This window comes from Ochotona curzoniae, unplaced genomic scaffold (assembly GCF_017591425.1).
Source record: "Ochotona curzoniae isolate NIBS_2020 unplaced genomic scaffold, NIBS_Ocur_1.0 contig_3498, whole genome shotgun sequence".
NCBI lineage: Eukaryota > Metazoa > Chordata > Mammalia > Lagomorpha > Ochotonidae > Ochotona > Ochotona curzoniae.
In genome coordinates this window covers 39643914-39669236 of record NW_024465885.1, presented here as the reverse complement: position 1 = coordinate 39669236, position 25323 = coordinate 39643914, and the positions used below count along the sequence as shown (strand labels likewise).

Genomic DNA, 25323 nt, shown 5'->3' with positions numbered 1-25323 from the left:
CTTCCTCCAGGTCTTCCATGTGGATGCAGGGTCCCGAAGCTTTGGGCCAACCACTGCTACTTTCTCGGACTACCCAGCATGGAGCTGGAAAATAAGTGGAGCAGCCAGCCATGTGGGATCCCAGTGCATTCAAGGAGAGGATTTTAGGCATTAGGCTACCACGCTGGACCCACATCTTTTATTTTTCAAATAGATCTATTACTTATATGAATGAGAGTGAGTTGCCGAGCTCTGTCATCACCTGGTTCACTCCCCAAATGCCTGCAATAGCTATGACTTCGTCAGGCAGAAGTGAGGAACCAAAAACTCCATCTTTGGCCTGTGTGACAGGAGCCCCAGCACTGGGGGCATCGTCTGCTGCCTTTCTAGGCAATCGAGTAAGAAGCCAGGTCAGAAGCGGAGAGTCCACAGCTCTGGCTAAGCGAATGTTACAGTGCTAGGAGAGAGCAGCCAGTCTCCAGCGGGAATTCTGGACGTGGATAATGCAAAAATTGTTAACTATCCCAATATGCTAGCATAGTCGCCTCTGTCGCCGACCAGCAGTGATACTAATAAAATGACAGGCACACTCGAGGGTCTGGAAAAGCAGGAACCGCCACCACATCCGGAACACAAATGAATCTTTATTGCCGAAAGCAGGCTGCTTATATACCGCTCTCCACCAATCACTTCTCCCCGTGGGTCCACTGGGCACTATCTGATAGGCCAGTAACAATGGCATAATTGCAGCGAGGGCATCAGCCTATCCCCATGATTTCCTGTTTGCCTACTGGCGGGACCAACCCTGCCTCCTGGCCCTCGGCCAGCCGCCAGCTGCCATCTTGTGACGGCCTTTCATGGGGCAGCTCCAGCGCACCGCCCCCCACAGCCTCCTTTGTTTTTAGGATATGTAGGGAAGTCGGAGAACAGAGAACGCTGTTGGGGGGGCGGGGAGGGAGGACTGCAGATTGCCTGGGGAAGGGATGCAGGGTCATACGGAGTGGAAGCAGCTGGGAACATGTTTTGAGAGGGTAGGGCTGACGCCTTCCATGGATCGTGGCGCTGCACTCCTGGGTAGGCAAGAGAGCTCAAACTGGGTAGTTTGGGGGCTGGAAGGAACTGGAGGACATGTGTGGGTCAGGCCAAGGCACCCACCCACATGGGAGGTTTTGGCTGGGCTAAAGAACATTACCTGCTAGTGGTTGCTAGCTGGGGCTGGGAGGCATGCCTGACTGGGCTAGGCCGCAGTAACTACCTGTTGAGTGTCTGAGCACAGGGTGTTCCATGTCAGGCTGGGCTGCAGCACACACCAGAACATGTAAGAACTGGGTCTGGGGGTAGACTCTGCAGGGGACTGTGAGCCAGCCTCTGGTACCGCAGCACTTGCAGGTGTGCGTGAAGAACTGGGAGTGATGATGGGTCGAGCCACACTAGACCACAGAACTCACCTGACATTTCTGGGACCTGGGGCTGGGGGGATGCTGAGCTGGACCAGGTTGCAGCACCTCCCGGTACATACAAAACCTGTGCCTGAAGGCAGACCATGCCAAACAGGGCTGCAGCACCTGCCAGCACGTGTGAGATCCAAGGCTGTGGGCAGGCCTGGAAGGAGAACTTGGGGAAATTCCCCTGCTGGGCTCCAGCTCCCATGGGAGAGCACAGTAGCTGGGGTTGGGAGTAGGTTAGGCTAGGCAAGGCTGCAGCACTCCTCAGCATTTGTGCTCACCGGATCTTGGGCCAAGCCTCAGCACCTGCTGGCTCTGGTGTGGACCGCATCAGGCCAAGGGAAGCTGTAACACCTGTCAGTGAGAGCTGAGGTTGCAGGCAAGCCTTGCCAAGACCCGGTCAGAGAGCCGCCAGCATGCAGCAGATCCTTGGCCAGGAGTAGTCATGGTAAGGAGACTGTGGTTTTCCTGGCTAGGCTGCAGCTCCCACTGGGAAATACCAGAGCTGGGCTGTGAGCAGACCAGCCTGGTCAGGACTGCGGCAGCCGTTGGCACGTGTGTGGGCCTGGTCCAGTGTCGGCCTAGGCCAGGACAGGCTGCTGCATCTGCTGGCATGAGACACAACTGGGCTTTGTTGCAGCATCTGCTGGAAGTGCCAGACTGGGTGATAGTCATGTCAGGCTAGACCATGGTGCCCTCTGGCAGGGGCAGGATCTGGGGCTGGGAGCAGGCCTGGTAGGGAAACTGTGAGCACTTCCCTGCTAGGCTGCTGGTGAGCATGGCTGTGGGCAGGCCATATGTATGGGCTAGGTCTGGTGTTGGTTTAGGCTGAGCTAAGCTGTAGCACCCACCCGTGGGTATGCACAAGGGCCAGATAGGATGCAAAATGGGCTAGGCTAGGTTGCAGCACATACCCACATGCAAAAACCAAGGCTAAGGACGTGCCTGGATAGGACTTGTTGGGGGTCACCCCAACTAAACTACGTACTCTGGTGTGCATGAAAACTGAGTCTGTAGGGCCTGGTGCAGTAGCCTAGTGGTTAAAGTCCTCGCTTTGAACATGCTGGGGTCCCATATGGGCGCCGGTTCTAATCTTGGTGGCCCAGCCTGTCCTCCAGTTCCCTGCTTGTGGCCTGGGAAAGCAGCCGAGGACAGCCCAAAGCCTTGGGACCCTGCACCCGTGTGGGAGACCTGAAAGAAGCCCTTGGCTTCGGATTGGCGCAGCACCAGCCATCGCAGCCACTTGGGTAGTAAATCAACGGATGGAAGATCTTCCTCTCTGTCCCTCTTCCTCTCTGTATATCATCTGACTTTTCAATTAAAAAAAATCTTCAAAACAACCAACAAAGGTCTAGACCTTACAGTTCACAGGAAAGGTAGGGCTGGGGAAACTGAGTCTGCAGCTGCAGGTGCCGGACTGAACCTGACCCTGCACTGGCTGAGGCACACGGAGGTCAAGTCTGAGGACACCCAGGTGACACTTCTGGGGGGACTCCTCAACTAGACCACCTGACTCAGACTCCAGTCCCAGGGAAGGTCCTGAGACACGTGATGTGACCTTGGCGTGCGTGTCTCGGGCCTGGCTCTCCCCGGTGCTGACGCCGGTGCAGCCCACCGCGCATGCAGCTCCATGTGGGGAACGCCACAGGTTCAGCTAGGCCCACGGAGGACGCTGAGTGCCTCATCAGAGGGTGGGAAGCAGAACAGGTTGACAATTCTCCCAGCTTTGCAGCAAGTGCCTGGGTCTGTGGATGCACTAAGGTGGACTTGGTCAACCAGCACTCAGTGTGTCAAAACTATTAAAGCCATTCGAGTAATACCCTTGCAACAGTCGTCCCCACTTGGCGGGTCCCTAAGGAACATCCGGTGACTGTCCCCCAGTTCCTGGGTGTCGCTTCACCGCGTCAGCAGCCCCTTCCCCTTCCCTCCCTGCAGGTGCAGCAGAAGAAAAATCCAACATGTTCTGCCCGTTCGACCCTCCTTCCCTCAAACCTCCCCACGCGAGTCAGAGACCCTCGTGGGTGTGCATCTCTCCCAAGTACGTAAACATTAAAACTAACAGAACAAGCTGAACCTGCCTTCCAGCTGGCACGTGGGCCTCCTGTGCCCTCAGTACCTGCACTCGTCTTAGCTTTTAGATGTTCTCCTCCAGGTCTCACAACCCAATCATTGCCAGGTTTTCCCCTTTCTTTAACAGAATTGGAAGCACAAGCGATGCGTGTCTGTGATGGAATCCTTGAATCTCCTTATGGGTTTCCCTACTTTGTAGAGCTTTCTTGCACAAGGCCTAGTCAGAGCGAGGCATTATTTCTCAGGGTTTATAATGAGTAGTAGGTTTGATTTTTACATATACATATATCCAGTATGTTTGATCATATGTGTGATTTAAAAAAAAATTATTTTGGGCCTGGTGCAGTAGCCTCACCTTGTACTTGCCAAGATCCCATATGGGCGCCAGTTCTAATCCCGGCAGCCCTGTTTCCCATCTAGCTCCCTGCTTGTGGCCTGGGAAAGCAGTCAAGGACGGCCCGAAGCCTTGGGACCATGTATCCACATACGGGAGACCCGGAGGAAGCTCCTGGCTCCTAGCTTTGGATCGGCTTAGCTCCAGCCCTTGAGGCCACTTGGAAAGTGAATCAGTGGATGGAAGATCTTCCTTTCTGTCTCTCCTCCTCTCTGTATATCTGACTTTCCGATAAAAATAAATCCTTAAAAGAAAATAAAAAAGGTATTCCACCTGCTGGTTTCACTCCCCAAGCGGCTGCTGTGGCTGAAGCTGAGCTGATTTTAGAGCCAGGAGCTTTTTCCGGGTCTCCCACGTGGCTGCAGGGTCACAGGGGCTTCGGCCGTCCTCGACTGCTTTCTCAGGCCACAAGCAGGGAGCTGGAAGGGAAGTGGAGCAGCCAGGACACACACTGGTGCCCTTAATGGGATTCCAGTGGATGAAAAACGAGGATTTAGCCACTAGGCTACCTTGCTGGGCCCATGGATTTCTTTTCAAGGACAGGAGCTTTTAGGTGGCACTGAAACTGGAGCAGTTTGTGTATGTATTTGCTGTCCGCATTTTAGCGTGGTGCTTGAGACCATTGTTTCCATGGCAATTCAAACTCCTAGGCTGTTAGAACACCTAACTGAGGTTTTTTTTGCAGTTTATTGTTGCCTAGTAGAAACCTACAAGTTAGGCTGCTCATGCTTGCATGGTTTCTGGACAGGGCCTGAATTCCAAGAGTCGGATGTTGTTACGTAACCAGCTAGCATTATGTATTTGTCCTTCTTTGAGACCCATTAACAAGCTGTGTCTTTAAGAATTTGGGAGGCAAGGGTTTCGAGTCATCTTTCCCTGACAAAGATACTTCTTAAACTGGAAAGCCACAGTCATGCTTTTCTGCGTCAGATAAGAGTGACAGCTTTTCTAGATGACTGAATAGAAGGGCGAGACACGAGATGGAGAAAACTGAGTGGGTAATGCAGTCAAGTCAGATGGTGAGTTTAGTTCTGGGGCTGCATCAGAAGGTAGGCTGTGGCATTCCAGCCCCGCTGCAGCTGTTGCAGCCATTTGGGAGGAGAATGAATGGATGGAATCTTTGTGTCTCTCTCTCTCCCTGTAACTCTTTCAAGTAAGAATAACCACCCATGGGCCCGGTGCAGTAGTCTAGTGGCTAAAGTCCTCGCTTTGCACAAGCTGGGATCCTGTATGGGTGCCGGTTATGATCCCGGTGGCCGCAATTCCCATCTGGCTCCCTGTTTGTGGCCTGGGAGAGTAGTTGAGGACAGCTCAGGGTCTTGGGCTCCTGCACCCACGCAGGATACCCAGAAGAGGCTCTGGGTTCCTGGCTTCAGATTGGCTCAGCTCCGGCCGTTGTGGCCACTTGGGGGGTGAATCAACGGGCACAATATCCTCCTCTCTGTCTCTCCTCCTCTCTATATATTTACCTTTCCAATAAAAATGAAATAAATCTTAAAAAAAGAAACCATGCTTTTAAGAACATAATCTAATCAATTAGTGTTCGGTAGAAGTGTGACGTTGAATGAGTGACACATGTTTTAAATGCTTCTGTTGGGTATAGGACATACATATGAAGTTGGAACTGGTACTGTGGTGCAGTAGGTAAAAGCAGTGCCTGCTGTGCTGATGCCCTCTACGGGCGCTGGTTCAAGTCCTGGTCGCTACACTTCTGATGCCGCTTCCTGCTAATGTGCCTGGGAAAGCAGCAAAAGATACACATACCAGGAAGTACCCGGAAGAAGTTCTGGGCTGCTGGCTTCGGACTGGGCCCAGTCCAGCTGCTGTGGCCATCTGGGGAGTCGATCAGTGGGTGGACCATCTCTCACGCTCTTCTGTAACACTTTCAAGTAAATGAATTAAAAATATCTAAAGCTATTTTTAAAATCTATTTTAATTTAGCATATACAAGATAGCTCAACATGTAATCAATATAAAATTGTTAAACATGATATTGTACATTGTTTTTTTTTTTCCCTCATGGTTTTAGAATCCATTTCACATTTTAAATTTGTATTGCATTTAAATTTAGATGTAAAATTTCCTCCAAAATTCTGGCACTTTGCTTAGATATCAGAAAAATTAGAATGAAAAAGTTAAAATCAGATACTGAGCTTGTTCAAGGCACACTTAAAAATTTTCTAGGGCCTGGTGCGGTGGCGTAGTGGTTAAGGTCCTCGCCTTGCACGCCTGGGATTCCATATGGGCGCCGGTTCTAATCCCGGCAGCCCCGCTTCCCTTCCAGCTCCCTGCCTGTGGCTCCCTACTGTGGAAAGCAGTAGAGGACGGCCCAAAGCTTTGGGACCCTGCACCCGCGTGGGAGACCCGGAAGAGGCTCCTGGCTTCGGATCGGCATAGTATCAGTCGTCATGCTCACTTGGGGAGTGAATCATCGGACGGAAGATCTTCCTCTCTGTCTCTCCTCTCTGTATATCTGCCTTTCCAATAAAAAAATAATAAAAATAAATCTTTAAAAAAAATTTCTAATAATTGTACCGGGTGCTATGTTGAAATTTAAATGAGTTAAAATAGGATAAAATTTTAAATTTGGGTAAGCTGTCACACTTGCTGTGTTCAGCACTCAGGAGGCGTGTGGCTTGCAGCTTCCGTTCTGCCTGGCACAGGCCTCATTTCAGGTACAGGGGACGTGGGCCAGCTGCTTGGGCCAGCAAAGGTGCCGCCTGGCATGTCCGCAGCCCATGCTGGCGTGCCTGGCTCCAGTCCTGGCTCCTGTACTTCTGGTCTACTTCCTGCTCATGTGCACCCTGGCAGGCATCATCTGATGGCTAACTCACGCCCCTGCCTCGCTTGTGGGGGACCCAGATGGAGCTCCAGATCCCGTCTTTGACCTGGTCAAGCCTAACCGTCACATGCACTTGGTGGAGTGACCCAATTGGTGGATGCAACACTTCCTTCCGTCTCTCTTTCTACTAAAAGGAAAGTAGCCATCCTGCTCTTTTCACCTCATTTTAAATCTTATTTTTGGCTCTTTTAAGGATCAGAAGTTTGTGCTTAACATTTTGTAGTGTTTTGTAGTGTTCAGTGACATGATGAGGTCTTCTAAGTTGGTAAGTCTCAGTTTATTTTCTGAGAAGGAAAGCCTAGGTCAGTGCAGATTAAGCTTCTGCCTGCAGTGCCGGCACACCATATGGATTCCAGACCCACCTGGCTGCTTCACTTCTAATTCAGCTCCCTGCTAATGTGCCTGCGGACGTAGTGGAAGACGGCCCTAGTCCTTGGAGCCTGGTACCCATTGGGAGATGCAGAAGCAGCTCCTGGTTGCTGGCCCAGCCCCGGCCACTGCGGCCATCTGGGAAGTGAACTGATGGAAGATCCTGCCTCTCCTTCTCTCTCCGCAAGTCTTCCTTTCAAATAAAACTAAATTAAAAAAAAAAATGTAAAGGATGGGTCTGTTTCCCTTCGCATTAGTTGTTAGGGATTTCCTGAAGATTTTCATAAGTCTGATTTTTTGAGTCTACTACTTAACTATTTTGTTTAGAATTTTAGGTTTTTGTTCAGTCCCTGAGGGAAAAGCTTAAGACATGGCTTTGTGTAGTGTGTGACGTTTTTGCTTACTTTCAGGAGCATTCCTTGAGTCTGAAGAACTAGGTATTAAACGGCCTGCTAGGTTTGTTTTATTCATTTTGTTGCTACGTGAGTAGAACCGACACTGTGAGCTAACTGCCACAGACTGGGTAGTCCAGAACACGAAGGACCACAAATGAGAGACTCATTCATTCAATGCAAATAAATACTGATTTCTGTGGCAAATTTGTCTTTTCCTGGTTAAGAAAATCCTTGATTCAAGTGCTAAACTTGACTCTACATCACCAGATTCAAAGTCAGTTTCTTGAGGTCTACGTTCTGATAGTTGTAAAGAAACATTCAATGATGTAACTGTCGTGGCCTTGGGAAGATCTTGTCAAAGTCATTCTTTATATCAGACGCAAAATGCAGAAGGATGCAGGGATTGAAAGTTTCCATAAAAATCAAACGGGGGGTTGGGCCCGGCGCGGTGGCGCAAGTGGTTAAAGGTCCTCGCCTAGCACGCCCGGGATCCCATATGGGCGCCGGTTCTAATCCCGGCAGCCCCGCTTCCCTTCCAGCTCCCTGCCTGTGGCCTGGGAAAGCAGTCGAGGACGGCCCAAAGCTTTGGGGCCCTGCACCCGCGTGGGAGACCCGGAAGAGGCTCCTGGCTTCGGATCGGCATAGTATCGGCCCGTTGCGCTCACTTGGGGAGTGAATCATCGGACGGAAGATCTTCCTCTCTGTCTCTCCTCTCTGTATATCCGCCTTTCCAATGAAAAAAAAAAAAAATAATAAAAATAAATCTTTAAAAAAAAAAAAAAAAATCAAACGGGGTACGGAGGTGGGAGGAAGGCCGGCTGCAGGTCTGAGAGCCAATGGCCCAGTAGCTTTTGAGAGCTTTCTGAGGCCCCAGTGCACTAATGGAAATTGACTGTTGGCTACCTCAGTGCTTCTTCTCCCCCACGATTTTTCTAGAGCCCCTTTGAAATGTGTTTTGATTTGCCAGGAATTTCCCATGTTACCTGATTTAACACACACTAACCCTCAACTGATTCGTATAAATGTGTTCGTAATACTTTTTATTTGTACTTTTAATCTATATGATCAGTGTTTTTTAGTTTCAAGATTTGTTTGGCAGAATGTTCTCCTTCAAAGTTGGTTTTTGCTCTTATCATCATTACATTCCTCCGATTTCCTACTTTGGATTTTTCTAACTTCTGGTGTGCTGATCTGAGCATTTCTTCTTTTCCGTTATGCCTACATGTGTAAGACTAAAAACTTGCTTGACTTTTGTTGCATTTTCTAAATTCTGATACTAATGTTATCACAATTATTTTTCTTTTGACTCCACCAAATGAGCTGTTCTAAGAGCTAATTTTAAAGTATTCTAGCTAATTTCCTTTGCATCCTGGTGCAAGGAGGAACATGAAGAATCTCGTAATGACAGGCTTATAAACCTCATGGGGTTGAGTTGATGCACTGACACAGGGAGCCGCCCCCTTGTCCCTGTCATCAAGTGATGTAGCCACGAAATCAACATTTTTTAAGCCATCACACATTGTCCCAACATTTTTTTAAGCCAACTGGCAGCCTTTTGGGTCACTTGGTAAGTGGGCTGCAGTAATCCCCTTAAGAGATGCAAGTTGCCTTTAAAAACCGGAGGCCTGCCACTAAGCATTCCAGTTCTTTCCTGGTAATAAAAGTAGCCAGATCCACCTCATTCTACCCCTTAGGAGGGATAACTCAACGTGCTCCTTACCACCAGATCCCTACAAGTTTCCCAAGGCAGGTCGCTGTGTTTTGTTTGCTACATGCTGCCATGCAAGTGTGTCACCTGTGCTGCAGGTCTGCCATGCTGGTCACTCTTTGCTCATTTGGTCCAGTCGGCAGAGTGCCCCCAACTGAATTCGTTAGTGTTGTAACTTGCAGAAGGGAAGATGATAAAGATCTCCTGAAGCAAGTTATGACAAAGGGATGGAGGGTTTTTATACACCAGTCTCGGGGTTTAGACCTGCCAGCAGGCCCCGAGGTCACCCAGAGTGAGGCAGACCGTGGCCTTCGGCTGCAAGAACCGCCGGAAACAAGATGGTGAGGAATGTCTGCTTTATTGCACCGATTACCGGTTTTAAAGGCTAAGGAAGGGGCGGGCAGGAGGGAACCTTCCGGCAGACCCCACGCCCACCAAAGACGCTGTCATTGGCTGTATGACACGTCTGTCTCCCTAGATCTTCCTGTGGTGTCAGAGGTCAGGTTCCAGGTGTACTTCCATTGACCTTCTAGCCATGTTGGAGGTCACACTCCATGTGTAGGCCTGAAGGCTGTGCCTTGGGCCACGGGGAAGGTTAGGCTTAAGCCACGCCCTCCAGGCAGCAGGGCAGGGGGTCTGGGTGATCACCCACACACCAGAGGGTAGAACAATGAAGTATTACAGCCTTGCCAGCTGAAAGCAAGCTGCCTCTTGGGTGTTTTCTGGATAAGTGTGGAGGGAAAGACATTTGCCAGCCAGTAGCTGCCTAGCAGACATGAAGGGATGTTTTAAAATTGCTCAATGAAATCACTTGTACAGTCACCACTTGGTTAAGCGCATAGTAATCCTCTCACTAACATTATTGTACAAGTAAAAAATGCCACCACAAAAGTAAAAAGTAAGCATTTTAGTGCTTAACAGCCATGCCCCACAATACAGTGCCTTACTTCTGAGTCCTGTTCAAATAAACAGAATCTATATATCCATCTAGACAACACACATTCCTCCATTGCTATCATTGCCTTTTCAATACATTTTTTAAAGATTTATGAATTCATTGAGTTAGAGAGAGACAGACAGACAGACATCCTCCCTGCACTGGTTCACTCTCCAAACGGCCCCAATCTCAGGGCTTGGCAAACCAAAGCCAGGATCCCATGTGGGTGAAGGGGCCCACTGCACCACTGCGCCCACACACCTACCTTCTCCATTGGTGGAAACAGTAAAATTTGAAATAAGCAGTTTTTGATGCAAAAATGTTTTGAAGTCCACGTATAGTTTCTTCATTATACATCCTTTCCATGAAATTTCCAAAAACCAACTTGGATAGGATGGTACCGATCTGCTGCTTGCCCGTTCATTCGGCAGCAGATCCTGGACCCCCGGCTCGGTCCAGTGCAGCAGGAGTGTCTCATGCTTTACCCCGCTGGCTCAGTCTACTTTAACAGGACAGTGCTTAATACTTTAACAATCAACGACTAGATGCACGGTTCCTCCTGTTAGCTTCCACCCGGATGGACACTGACTCCGTCACTTTGCGCTGTATAATGCTGAAATCAGAGTGGGTGATACCTGCACTGAAGCAACATGCTCGACCCATCACATCCCCTCCACATGCTCGGGTACAAGTCCTGAATTGTTTCCAATCTGATTTCCTGCCATTGCAGACCTTGGCAAACAGCAATGGAGGCTCAACTAGCTCCCTGCACTCACGTGGGAATGTGACTTGTTCCCGGCTCTGGGCTGAGGTCTGGCCCAGTCCTGATCCAGCCTGGGGAGTGAGCCTGCAGGCACATCTCTGCTTCATTTGTCTCAGACTTGCAAAATAAGTAAATGAAGTTAAACAACCTTTCATGCATCGTATAAAAATACTTTTTTATTTACTTGTATTTACATAAACATTTCTACAGTTCTGATTGCCTCGTGAAATGGAATGTCCAACTTTTTTTAAAAAGAGATTTATTTCTTTATTGGAAAGTCATATATACAGAAAGGAGGAGAGACAGAGAGGAAGATCTTCCGTCCGATGATTCACTCCCCAAGTGACCACAACGGCCGATGCTATGCCGATCCGAAGCCAGGATCCAGGAACTTCATCCGGGTCTCCCACACAGGTGCAGGGTCCCAAGGCTTTGGGCCGTCCTCGACTGCTTTCCCAGGCCACAAGCAGGGAGCTGGATGGGAAGTGGAGCTGCTGGGATTAGAACCGGCGCCCATATGGGATCCTGGCGCGTTCAAGGCAAGGACTTTAGCTGCTAGGCCATGCCACTGGGCTCCCACTTCTTATTTGTGATGAATTTCTGCTAAAATTCATTCTTAGTCAAGGAATAGTTTTAGTTTCAAAATGCAAAGAATGCACTAGCTCTCAGCAGTTCTCGGCATACAGGTCTATCACGACTTGGTGAACTTGAGGACTGAAAGGACTTCCTGGCCTGCTTGTCTAGAAAGTGCAATGGTCCCATGGAGACCTTTTGTCTTCATAGTTTTCAAAATATCTTCTGAAATGAAAATCAAAATGAAAGGGAAAAATCAAATTAGTTGGTGTATATGGCTACTAAATACTAACAGGATAATAAACACAGATTATTTTTTAAAAAGATTTATCTTTTTATTGCAAAGTCAGACATACAGAGAGGAGAGACAGAGAGGAAGATCCTCCCTCCGATGATTCACTCCCCAAGTGACTGCAGCGGCTGGAGCTGAGCCAGTCCGAAGCCAGCAGCCTGGAACTTCTTCCAGGTCTCTTTTTGCAGGCTCAGGATCTCAAGGCTTCGGGCCATCCTCTGCTTTCCCAGGCCACAGGCAGGGAGCTGGATGGGAAGCCAGATGCCAGGATTACAACCAGCACCCAAATGGGATCCTGGTGTGTTCAAGGCGAGGACTTTAGCTGCCAGGCCACTGCGCCGGGCCCATAAGCACAGATTATTTACAACTTCCTCAGACAAAGTGATCTACACCAAGGACTCCACATGGATAAAGTGAATGTGTATGAAGAGTCTGCCTGCAATTCAGAGCACTCCGTATTTTGAGAACACTGCTCAGGATTCTTACGAGGAGTGGCCCGGTGCAGACTCACCAGAAGCAGCGCTTACACTTGGTGCTTCAGCAAGTGCTCAGCTTTTCAGCTGCCTGGCTACTCTTTCTGTCCTGTGTCCTTTCTTCTGGATGAAGAATGTCAATGAAGGAATGAACAAACAATACTGATAACTGTATGCCGAGAATAAAGAAGTAATGCTTGTTTCAGGTATATTAAAAAAGCAAAACTTTAAATAAATACAGCCTAAAAGACTAAAAGAATGGCATTACTAAAAAATAAAACTGGTACTGATGTGACTTGAGGGGCTGAAGATGAGATAAAAATCAAACTTGATGTATATGAAAAGAGGAAAGATTATGATTAATTACAAAGTTATCTGAAAATGAAGATTAAAAAAACCCAAACACTTCAGATGAACTAAAGAATACTGCCGGGTAGAGAGAATTCACAGTATTATTGGGTGAAGGGTTAGAAGGAATAACAGATTTTGTATTGCAGTATTTGCTAATGACCGAGACCAACGCTGGGCATGTGACTGGGTAGATTACTATCGCAGGCTCTGCACAAATTAACGTCTTCGACATTATCTTTTGATTTTAGTGAAACAAACTGGTAAACAATCAACTAGTTGGAATTACCTGGATTATTTTCTTTGATGGTTACTAAGTAGAAAGATCCTCCTGGTGACAGCAGCTCCGAAGCCACAGGAAAAAATCTGTCCATGACTTCTCGGCCACTTCTGCCACCGGCCCACGCTGCCTCTATTCCGTGACTCCCCACCTGCGGCCAATGAGAGAATGTCTTCTACGACTCAAGTCCAGCGCCATTCAGATCACGAGCTGGGCCTTTCTGATTGATAACAAGTAACATCCCAAACATGTATACATTCTGTAGTGCTGCCAAAGAGGCAAGGCAAAATTGCAATTCTACCGTTTCCTGGTTTATGTGACTGTGGGTAGAGTTTTGTGAATTGGAAAAAATAGTTCCATCTGTATAATTAGGAAAGTAATTAAAATTTTTTTTTGCTCACTGTTAGGAGTAAATGAGGAAGTCCACAACTTTTTAGAAAACTTTGCCCTTCATATTAGTAATAATAGATTATGAACAGTATTAAAAAAAATTTATTTTTCTTGGAAAGACTCCCCAGATGGCCGCAACATCTGGGGCAGAAAGGATCTGAAGCCAGGAGCTTCTTCTGGGTCTCCGATGCAGGTGCCGGGTTCCAAGGCTTTAGGCCATCCTCTACTGCCTTCCCAGGCCACAAGCAGGGAGCTGGATGGGAACTGGAGCAGCTGGGATATGAACTGGTGTCTGTATGGGATCCCAGGTGTGCAAGGAGAGGATTCAGCCACTGAGCCATTGCACTGAGCCCGAGAAAAAACATTTTTTTAAAAGACTTGTTTATTTTTATTGAAAAGTCAGATATACAGAGAGGAGGAGAGACAGAAAGGAAGATCTTCTGTCTGATGATTCACTCCCCAAGGGACCACAACGGACAATCCCAAGCCAGGATCCAGGAACTTCTTCCGGGTTTCCCATGCAGGTACAGAGTCCCAAGGCTTTGGGCCGTCCTCGACTGCTTTCCCAGGCCACAAGCAGGGAGCTGGATGGGAAGTGGAGCGGCCGGGATTAGAACCGGCGCCCATATGGGATCCTGGCGCATTCAAGGTGAGTACTTTAGCCACTATGCTATCGTGCTGGGCCCATGAGGATCTTAGGTCTTGTTTCTGGATACACTAGTTCGCATAGCCACCACTTCTTATAAGCACAAATTCTAATTAGTTGCAGTATGTCTCCTGGTTCTGTAATTCTGTTAGGCTTTACCTTTGTTCTGTTGATCTTCATGCCTCCTCACTAAAAACAAGTTTTCAAAAAGTTCATGAAAAATGCGTGCTATGAAAAAGTGATACATAGCAGAAAATCAGAGACAGATGGAGGCCCATTGTGAAGGCTCAATGGCAAATCTCCCCTTGAAAGTGCCCGGCTCCCATGGGGTGCTGGTTTGTGCCCCAGCTGCTCCACTTCTCATCCAGCTCTCTGTTTATGGTCTAGGAAAACAGTAGGGACCCTGCACCCATGTGGGAGACCCAGAAGAAGCTGCCGGCTTCACATCAGACCAGTTGAACTCTGGCAGCTGCGGCCATTTGGGGAGTAAACCAGTAGATGCAAGAGTTTTCTGTCTCTCCTTCAATTTGTAATCTTACCTGCCTTTCCAATAAAAATTAAAAAAAAATTTCTTTTTAAAGAGACAGATGGACAACTCTATCTGGTTCACGCCCCAAATGCCCATGGCTGCTTGGGCTGGGCCAGGGTCCAGTCTGGGAACCAGAAACTCAGTCCAGGTCCCGCATGTGGATGCCAGGAATGGAATTACTCAAACCATCACCACTGTCTCGTAGGGCTTCTATCTGAGGAAACTGAAGTCAGGAGCCAGAGATGAGCAGTCAACCCAGGAACTTCTACATGGGGAAACGGGCATCTTAACTAGTAAGCCAAATGTCTACACCTAAATTTATCTTTAAATCTGACTTATCCACGAACCTTTGGAAGTACTCTCATATTTCCTTGATTTGGTTTCCAGACCAATGGTACAGGTCTTGACTGACTATATCCACTTTTAACTCACTTCCTATTGGGCTGCAGCACATCTATGCTGTGTTGTATTTTGAGCCTCACCTCTAGCTAACTGCTCAGCACGTGGACACTGCCTGCACTGCGTCATCGCCAAGTTCCAGCAGCTGGAGGAGTCAGAGGCACAGGACCAGGAAAGGGGGTTAGAAGAGGGACCCCTGGGGCCACCATGTCCCCACTATCTTCTCTTCATCCACCTCTCTTCTCAGTAGTTAGTAGAAATGACAGACCATGATTTACCGTTCTTGTTACACAATTAAGTTCACATCATTTACTATCACAAATACGGTTGAATGGCTTTCTTAAATTTTCTCACAGCAACTGAGATTATTAGACTGAAATATTGTCACTGTTTTTCTTTTTTTAAGATGTACTTATTTATTTTAAAAGTAGAGTAGAGAAAAGATACAGAGAAAGATACTTTTTAGTCACTTGTTCACTCCCCAAATGTCCACAATGGCCAGATCTGGTCCAGGCCAGAGCCAGGAGCAAGGAGCTTCACCCCGGTCTCCCACGTGCCCAACAAGGACCGCAGCACTTGGGCTGTGTGCCGCTGCTCTCCCAGGCGCACTGGCAGGGAGCCGGATCAGAAGCGGAGGCCCTGTAACCAGCACCCCTGGTGCTGGACGCACCGTTGAGGCGGACCTGCAGAAAGCTTTCCCAGAGCGCTTCTACGATTCAGTGCCCTGATCCTCTGTGGCACAAGAGCAACCACTTACCTGTTACTGGCAGTAATAGCAGCCAAACAGGCTTTAGGGTTTAAATTCCATAAATTCCATTATGGACAACCACAAGTAAAATCAGACAGTTTGTTAGCAGTCACGGACTAATGTCATTTGATTTCTACAAACAAATCAGCCACAATGTCTGATGACTAAATTCTGTTGTCAGCCTTACCTCTTCAGGGGGAGTCACCACATAGGGGGGATTGAACACGAGAAGATCAACTTTCCCCTTCAGTCTCGGTAACAAGCCTTCGACCTGGACACATTCAAAAACAGAGTGTATATCTAGGACATAGTTAGCATAGATTTGAGCACAACTTCATGGCCATATGTGCTAACTTGACATTCATCTCCTATAACCAAGAAAACTGATGAAATGCCAGAGATGTACCTTTATTAGCAGGAAGCCTGGAGGATGACACTTCCTGCTTTCCACTTCTGTAATTACCTGTAAACACGCTGGCTGACAGAATCAGACTGCAAAGTGTTTAAGATACTTGGAAGAGAGATACTGAAATTAAAAAATGTTTCTATTCTGAAAATGTTTCTGCTGGGGACAACCTTATACACAAGAAAAATGTTTTTAAAAAAGCACATTTAGGGCAAATGGCTACTGAAAGAATTCCTTTGAATTAAACACTCTAACAGATCCTGTTTTTTTTGTTTGTTTTTTTTAAGATTTATTTATTTTTACTGGAAAGACAGATATGCAGAGAGGAGGACAGACAGAGAGGAAGATCTTCTATCTGATGATTCACTCCCCAAGTGAGTGCAATGGCTGGTGCTGAGCTGTTCCAAAGCCAGGAGCCCAGATCCTCTTCTGGGTTTCCCACGCAGGTGCAGGGTCCCAGGGCTTTGGGCCGTTCTCGACTGCTTTCCCAGGGCATAAGCAGGGAGCTGGATGGGAAACTGGGCTCCCGGGATTAGAACCAGCACCCATATGGAATCCTGATGAGTGCAAGGCAAGGATTTTAGCTGCTATGCTACCGTGTCAGGTCCAACACCGTGTTTTATTGGATTATTTTATGCCTTCACAGGTATTGTGAACTAAAGACTAATGCATTTATTTGAAAGTCTGAGTTATATGAAGAGGGAAGAGACAGAAACACACATAGGGCAAGAGAGGGAGGCAGACAGGGAGAGATCCTCTACCCTCTGGCTCACTCGCTTCAGCAACAGCCAGGGTCAGGCCGAGCAAACCCAGAAGTCAGGCTTCTTCTGGGTGCTGACACACTTGGGCCGCCCTTTGTTGCTCTCCCAGGCAGATGAGCAGACAGCTGTATCAGAGGTGGAGCAGCTCGTGGCAATAATACGGGACACCAATGCTTCAGGCAGCAGCTTTAACCACTTTACTACCACAGTCATGACCCCAATATTCAAATTCTTATGAGCAGTAGAAACTTCTAGTCATAGGAAAACAACTTATCTCTTTGTCTTAAGTTTTACTAAGCTACAGAATCATTCATAATTTCAAAAAAAAAAAAGAAAGGTTTGTTGTTACCTACGTGAAAGGCAGTAAGAGTGACAGTGACTATTCCATACTCACTCACTCCCCAGTGCCTCCAGCAGCCAGGGCGGGGCCAGGCTACAGCCAGGAACCAGGAATTCCGTTTGGGTGGCAGGGACCCAAGCCTTTGAACCATAAGCCACTGCTTCCTGGGATGCATCAGATGGCGGCTGGACTGGAAGTGGTGCAGCTAGGACTGGAACAAGCACTCAGATACGGGATGCAGGAGTGCAAGCAATGGCATAACCTACTGCACCACAATCTCCACCCATTTAAAAACTTTAACAAGCAGGAAGGCTACTGATCCTCATTAGGGGAAGAATGTTGCAGGGCTAGGACAGAAAGACTTTTGTCTTAAGTCTACCTGGTCTGTGCTGTTATGACTTTTGCTTATAAATAGGCATTTCATATTTATTACTAAAGTAAGAAAACTCATACATTTAAAACAGTCCAAGTGCTTATTCTAAAATATCTTAACAAAAAAGCATGATGTTTACTTGTTAGAAAACAGCAGCACTCTGTAGCTGTCATTTGGCACTTTTCCCATTTTTTTCTGACTCCATTTGCTTCTGTTGGGCAAGTGCGACCACCTGCCATTCTCCTATTTCTTGTTTATCTGACAGACAGAACGACAGCTGAAGAGACAGAGAGCTAGAGAGTTTCCATTCACTAGCTCATGTTCCAAATGCCTGTAAGAGACAGACAGCTGCACCAGACTGAAACCAGGAGCCAGAAGCTCCATCCTCATCTCTCCTATGCTGGGCACGAACCAAAGTACCTGACCTTCAACCACTGCCTTCCAGGAGCAGCAGGCAGCTGGATCAGAAGCACAGTAACCGGGATTTAACCTCAGCCTTGATGCCAGTCCCTTGCCAGTTCCTCTTAACCCGAGCAGTTCAGAGATGGTCTACCCTGATCACACTTCCGCGGTAAGGTCATGACCGTGGTGGAAGTCAGTCACCTCTGTATCCTATTCCTCCCTGGCAGAACACAGTTGAGCGGCAGGCACACAACTCAAACGGATCCAACACAATCATTCAGGGACTTTGGCAAAATAAGATTTAGCCATGCAAACTTGTTATGATCAAGTGAATAAAAGATTATAGACAAATTCGGAAATAAGGGAAAGATGCTAACGTCTTTTGAGTTCCTGGTGCCAGCTGTACCTGAAGCTATCCACTGTTAGTATTTAACACAGTCTGAAGCAGCTGACTACTACTTTTAATTGAAAGATACCATGCGTACAAGTCAATATAAATTTGTTCTAAAAATGTGGAAAGATGGATTACAGTAGTGAAAAATTTATTTTGAATGTAATATCCTATTTAGGGGTCAGAAGCTGACTAATTCATTATTATTATTATTATTATATTTATTACATTGTATTATGTGACACAGTTGTAGGTACTGGGATTCCCCCCACCCATCCCCCCATGACTAATTCATTATTAAAGCTTTTTTAACCTAAAACGTCATGGCCTTAACTTATCTGAGGAATAAATTTATTATTATTTTTCAAAAATTTATTTTATTCTTTATTTGAAAGACAGAGAGAAGGGAAGAGAGAAAGAGAAACATCTTTCATCTAGTGGTTCACTTCCCAAATGGCCTCAATGGGCAATACAGAGCTGTTCCAAAGCCAGGAGCCAAGAGTTTCCTTTGGGTCTCCTTCATGGGCACAGAGTCTCCAGGACTTGGGCCATCCTCCACTGCCAAACAGGGAGCTAGGAGGGAAACGCCTCCTCTGCCACAAACAGGGAGCTCGGAGGGAAGTGGAGCAGCCAAGAAATGAACTGGTGACCATATGAAATGCCAACGCTGTAGGCAGAGGCTTAGTCTATCATGCCATGGCTGTGATTCCACATTGAGTATTATAGGACAAGAACTAATGGCTCACCAAATCCGTAATGATTGCTTGAATATGAACTCGGTTACAGCGTGCTGTCTCCAGTGTACAGGCTGCGGCCTCGGGATTGATGTCAGTGCACCTGCAGAAAAGGAAGGAACGTATATTCTCAAAAGCCTTGTCTTTGATGAACTCAAGGGGTGTTCTAGTAATTCCAAATGGGACAGATCTGGGGAAAAAATCCCAATGCTTTAATAAAGATGAAAAGAATGAAGATCTGCTGTTGATGAAAAAGACTGACATAATCTAAGTGCAAGAATGGAATAATTCACATATATGTGCACCAACAATGGAAGGAATTCTTTAAACTATGGTATGTCCAATGGAGTACTAGGTAAGCAGTAAATTGGAATTTAACATGAATTCTTGATCAGAAAATGTGATACAATACCAAATGAAAAACATGAAAAATATAGGGCCACACATTGTAAAATTTTACTAGTGATTTAAATTTTTCTCCTGTTTTTTTTAATTTTTCTCTATTCTAAAATTTTCTATCAAAATTTTTACTTATTTTTTAAAGATTCATTTTACTGGAAAGCCAGATTTACAGAGTAAAGGAGAGAAAGAAAGATCTTCCATCTGCTGATTTCACTCCCCCAGTGCTCTCAGAATGGCCAGAGCTGAGCTGATCAGAAGCCAGGAGCCAGGAGCTTATTCTGGGTCTCCCACGTGGGTGCAGGGTGCCAAGGTTCTGGGTCATCCTCTGCTGCTTTCCCAGGCCACAAACAGGTGGCTAGATGGGAAGTGGTGCCACTGGAACACAAACCTGCACCCATATGGGATCCCTGCACATGAAAGGCGAAGACTTCAGTTACAAAGCTATCACATCGGGCCCTGCCACCAAAATTTTTCTAAAATTTTCTGATAAAATTATTTACCTGAAACAGTTCCAGAGATGACTTAAAATTACACTGCTCCCACAAAGATGTGTTAGAAATAAAGCTTTGAAGATACAGTTATGTCTAAAGAAAGCCTAGCTTAAAATTGAGGTCCTTAGTATTATGTGCTTACAAAAATGATTTCCTTGAGGCATTCAGAAGATCTGACTGAACCTGACACATTTACTTACATATACAGAGCTCGGGGGCCGATCAGAGAAGCGAGGAATGCAGACACCACACCGGACCCGGACCCTACTTCCAGGCATATTTCCACACTGAAAGAAAAAAACCACATAGCATTTCACATCACTTACCTGCAAATACCCAACTGACATTTACAACAACCGTTCTGTGTTCATTTAAAACTGCCTAATTCTGTTTTAAGATACATTTGTTTGAAAAGCAGAGTTAAAGAGCATGTTTCTGTGCACCAGGTCACTCTCCAAATGACTGAGATGGCCAGGGCCGAGCCAGGTGAAGTCTGGAGTCTGGAACTCCACTTAGGTCTGTAGTGCAGGTGGCAGGGCCCCAGGCACTTGGGTTACCTCCTGCTGCTTTCCAGGTGCTACTGTAGGAAGCTGGATCCGAAATGGAGCAGTCAGACCTCAAACTAGGTTCTTATGGTATCCTGGTATTGCAAAAGGTGGCTTAACATGATATAACCGCAACATCGGCACCTGTTGCCTGATTCAAAATCACTAAAATAATGGATTTGTATTGTATTCCAAGCTCATAAAATGGTTACATACCATAATAGGTGGCTTTCCAAAAAAATTTCAGCATAAGAAAGATGGAATTATGTTAACCTAAAGTTGGAAATAATATGGAAGATATCCATTTCCGTAAGGAGTTCCTAATTTTTATGATATCCTAAAATGACAGGGTTGGCTGTCATTTTCAAGTACGGAGCATTAATAAGTCTACTTGCACATCCAAAGGGGAAAAGACCCATCATTTTACCCATAACAGAGCAGCACATTCCATATTTCCACAGTTTATAAGCACAACTTTTAAAATACCTGTGTGTAATCTTAGAATGGTGTTGAAATCTTCAATTTTTGCATTTTACTCTTTAGTTGTCTTGCCTATAACGGGATCTAAACTCAAAAACATCAACTGTTCTGTTACAAGGTTCATTTTGATGGCATTTGCCAACACTTCACTATTCCAAAAACTCCCCAGCCACAAAGCCTACAGTTTTCTAACACTGGAGCCTGCCCACACATCTGACAAGTCTTCTGTAAACTTTAACCAGGTGACTTCTCTTACAAAATCAACTTCATGGTCTCACAAGTAATTAGAAAGCCGAGATTGGAAATATCCAAAACTTGTAACAGATTCAGTTCCGTTTATAGAACTTTCTGCAAGGCAATTTGTACTTGTATAAATGGCACGTTCCACACTCTAGTAAATTCCAAACCCCAGTGTCTACAATGAAAACTAGCTTATTATTAACGCGTTAGGTTTCATACCTATAAAATCACGACCCATTGTAAAGATAAGTAAACACAATAAAATCTTTTGAAAGCCAATGGCTGTTTCACTCTGAGAAAACCCAGTTTTGATCTTCAAAGACCCAAATGCCTCTCATTAAAAAATTAAATGTACAATAATTCTTTTTAATGTTACGAAGTGTTATAGCGTGCACTTCAACAAACTAATTCCAGCGACCGTAAAATGCTAAGAGTGGTTTCTATAGGTGCAGCTGCACGTAGCTGAATTTTTACTAAATGAATATTTCAGGGCCTCCGCTGCCCCAGCCGCGCCGCAAGTGCTCTGAGTATGCCTATCCGGTGGATTTAAAAAATACGTTCCCACTCTGCCGTGCCTCAAAGGCCTTTTTTCTTTTTTTCGGGAGCTGCTTTATATTTCGAATTTTGGTACAATTTTGTATAGGCTGGGATTCCCATCCCCCCAAAACCTTCTATTATCGCAGCCTTCCGCTGCTAGAGGGTGTCTGGCTCAATGCCACAGCACCTTATCAGCCATTTTAAAACTCCGCGTTGATAAGAAGCGATGCTTTGGACGTTTGCGCTTCCCAAGGCGTCCTCAGACGAACGGCAGACGGGCAGGGTGAGCGCACACCGCGCGGAGGCGGCGGCTCACAGCGGTCCCCGAGCCTGCCTGCCGCCCTCCAGGACCTCTCCCGCCGGGGCCCTCGCCCTTCTCGCACCCCGCCAGCTCGGCCGCAGCCGCCTCGAGCGCATCCAGCAGCAGGAATGTGTCCTCCGCGGGCTCGTACACGTCGCGAAAGGCCCCGCGGCCCACGTGCCCGTGCAGAGGCGTGGGGAGGCTGGGCGCCGCCATCTTCCGCCGCTGCGCTTCCCGCGCATGCGCCTGCGCACGCGCTCGGGCGCGGTCCTGAGGGGGACGGCGCACTCGGGATGGAGCGCGGCCTTGGGTCTTGGGCAACTGGGGCTGTCTGTAGAGGCTGCTGAAAATTCTAAATAGACAGTTACCTAATCGGCAGTTACTAATATTTGCTGCCGCCTTTTGAGCATTTATTTCACTTTATGAATCAGTGCTGCATAGTGGGGCACCCTCTTGCTGAGGTGAATGTGGTAATATTGGAAAATTTCTTTTCCTGGTTTGTAAGGATTAAAAAAAAATGTAGTTACGAAATATAAATTTTTTTTGTGGGAGTTTTCAACCGTGAGCTGAACGTTAAGCTTTCAGCCTGAAGATTTTTCTTACTTACTTTTTATTGTATTATGATCCAAAAATTGCTTTACTGATTTTGGATCATCAGTATACTTTTAATTTAAAATTTTATTTTTGTTAGGCAGATCTATAGAAAGAAGGAGAAGCAGAGAAAGGCCTTCCATCTTCTAGTTCACTCCCCAAATGGCTGCAGTGGGCTCTGGACCATCCTCTGCTGCTTTCCCAGGTTCATAAACAAAAAAATTGGATGGGAAGTGGAGCAGCTGGGACATGAGCTGGTGCCCATATGGGAGCCTGGTGCTAGAGAGGGGAGGATTGGCCAATTGAGCCTTTGCGCCAGGCCCAGGAGTACAGCAAGATGCATTTTTTTTTTAAGATTTATTTTTATTATTTATTTATTGGAAAGGTGGATATACAGAGAGGAAGATCTTCCGTCCGATGATTCACTCCCCAAGTGAGCGCAACGGCCGATGCTATGCCGATCCGAAGCCAGGAGCCTCTTCCGGGTCTCCCACGCGGGTGCAGGGTCCCAAAGCCCTGGGCTGTCCTTGACTGCCCTCCCAGGCCACAAGCGGGGAGCTGGATGGGAAGAGGGGCCGCCGGGATTAGAACCGGCGCCCATATGGGATCCCGGGCGTGCAAGGCGAGGACCCCAACCACTGTGCCACCACGCCGGGCCCGCAAGATGCATTTTTAAAAAGGTTTATTTTATTTGTGTTGGAAAGTCAGATATACAGAGAGGAAGAGAGGAAGATCTTCCATCCAATGATTCCCTCCACAAGTGAGTGCAACAGCTAGAGCTGAGCTGATTCAAAGCTAGAAGCCAGGAGCCTCTTCCAGGTCTCCCTCACTGGTGCAGGGTCCCAAGGCTGTGGGCCATCTTTGACTATTTTCCCAGACTACAATCAGGGAGCTGGATGGGAAGTGGGGCTTCTGGGACCTGATCTGGCACCTGTGTGACATCTTGGCATGCGACATGTCCTATTTATTTTTTTTAACAGGGAAAATTTTTTGGGAAGCTTTATTTTTAGTGAAAAAGCAGATTTTGCAGAGAGAAGGGAGAGAGAGTGCTGTTATCTGTGTGTTTACTCTGCAAATGGCTGTATGGCTGTATGGCTGGAGCTGGGGCAGCCAAAAGCCAGGAGCTTCTTTCTGGTCTCCCACATGAGTGCAAGGGCCCCATTACCTGAGCCATTTTCTCCATTCATTTTCAGGTGCACTATTCGGGGCTGGATTGGAAATGGAATAGCCAGGATTTGAACTGGCGCCATATGGGATGTAGGCACTGCAGACAGTGGCTTAACTTACTATACCACAGCCCTGACACCATATCTTCTAATAAACATAAAAATTCTGGACTCATTTCGCTTTATTTATTTATTTATTTATTTATTTATTTATTTTTTCATGCACTTTAATCCCACATAGTGTGCAAGTATCAACGGAAAATTTTTTATATTTGTTCAATTTTTACAAACAGGTAATAGTGATTTGACTGTAATTATGTACCTTGGGCTCATGGAGACTCCTGCCATCCATGAGGGAGGCCTACATGGAGCTCCAGGCTGCTGGCTTTGGCCTTCCATTTGGTAAGTGAACCAATGTGTGGGAGAGCATCTCCATAACTCAGCCTTTCAATTAAATAAACACATCTTGAAAGAAATTTAGTCCACATTTCCAGAAACCTCTTGGAGTACCCTCAGAGATGCTGTGGGGTGATTAATTTTATACGTTCATTTGGTTCGACCAGATCACCCAGACATTTGGCCAAACGTTATTCTGGATATTTCCATTGACATGAGTGGATATTACGGCAGAGTGCACTGTGTGTGGGCCTCATCAAATCAGCTAAGACCTGAACTGAGTAAAGACTGACCTTGCTTGGGCAAGAAGCATCATCTTTTCCAGGATGCCCAGCTTGCTGGATGCCTCAGCAGAGCCCAGCATTGGTCAGCCTCCACGACCACATTTTACAGTTCCTTAAAATAAGTCTGCTTTTCACTCTGTTCACATCTTGTTGCTTCTGTCTCTCTGAAGAACTTTAATGCAATACAGATACGTGGATGTGTTTTTCTTTCTTTTGTTTATTTTTATTGGAAAATCATATATATGGGGAGTAGGAGAGACAAAGGAAGATCTTCTGTCCGTTGATTCACTCCCTAAGTAAGTGACAGCAATGGCTGGAGCTGAGCCAATCCAAAGCCAGGAGCCAGGAGCTTCTTCCGGCTCCTCCATGTGGGTGCAGGGTTCCAAGACTTTGGACTGCCCTCAACTGCTTTCCCAGGCCACAAGAAGGGAGCTAGATGGGAAGCTGGGCTGCCGGGATTAGAACTGGCCCATATGGAATCCCAGCATTCAAAGTGGGGACTTTAGTGGCTAGGCCACTGCGCCGGGCCTGTGTTTTCTTTCTCTTTTGTTGAACACTTAAAGTCCTTTTCAATCTGATCCCTTCTCTATTGAATTTTAGGATTTCTACTTCCCTTCATCCTCTCTTCTTGATTCCAGGAACTCTAGATATTCTCAGATGCTTTTTACTTTTTAAGTATAGTTTATTTTATTTTATTTTATTCTATTCTATTTTATTTTTTGAGAGGCAAAATTACATAAAGAGGAGAGACAGAAGAAGAGATCTTCCACCTGCTGGTTCACTCCCTAGGTGGATGCAATGGCCAGAGCTGAGCCAATCTGAAGACAGAAGCCATGGGTTTCTTCGGGGTCTCCTGGTGGTTTCAGGGTCCCAAAGATATGAACCTTCTGCTACTGTTTCCCA

The 25323-nt window shown here is 46.7% G+C and overlaps 1 protein-coding gene across 1 annotated transcript; it reads right to left on the bottom strand.

The window, feature by feature from the left end:
• Window positions 1-11447: 11447 nt before the first annotated feature.
• N6AMT1 (N-6 adenine-specific DNA methyltransferase 1) lies at window positions 11448-22199 on the bottom strand. The gene is made up of 6 exons (XM_040980689.1): window positions 22066-22199; window positions 20081-20167; window positions 19000-19090; window positions 15768-15851; window positions 12878-13019; window positions 11448-11700 (listed from the first exon to the last, which is right to left on the bottom strand). Exons 1-6 carry the CDS (start codon window positions 22197-22199, stop codon window positions 11594-11596), a joined length of 645 nt encoding a protein of 214 aa, XP_040836623.1. The 3' UTR covers window positions 11448-11593.
• Between the last annotated feature and the right edge of the window lie 3124 nt (window positions 22200-25323).

What these genes read in the sequence shown, in the direction of transcription:
- N6AMT1 (XM_040980689.1), bottom strand. Translation starts at nt 22,199, where the DNA reads ATGGCGGCGCCCAGCCTCCCCACGCCTCTGCACGGGCACGTGGGCCGC. An exon ending in AAGCAATCATTACGGATTTG is followed by an intron (nt 15,852 to 18,999) that starts GTGAGCCATTAG and finishes GAATGTGTCCAG; the next exon opens with GTCGAAGGCTTGTTACCGAG. An exon ending in TGGTGACTCCCCCTGAAGAG is followed by an intron (nt 13,020 to 15,767) that starts GTAAGGCTGACA and finishes CATTGGCCGCAG; the next exon opens with GTGGGGAGTCACGGAATAGA.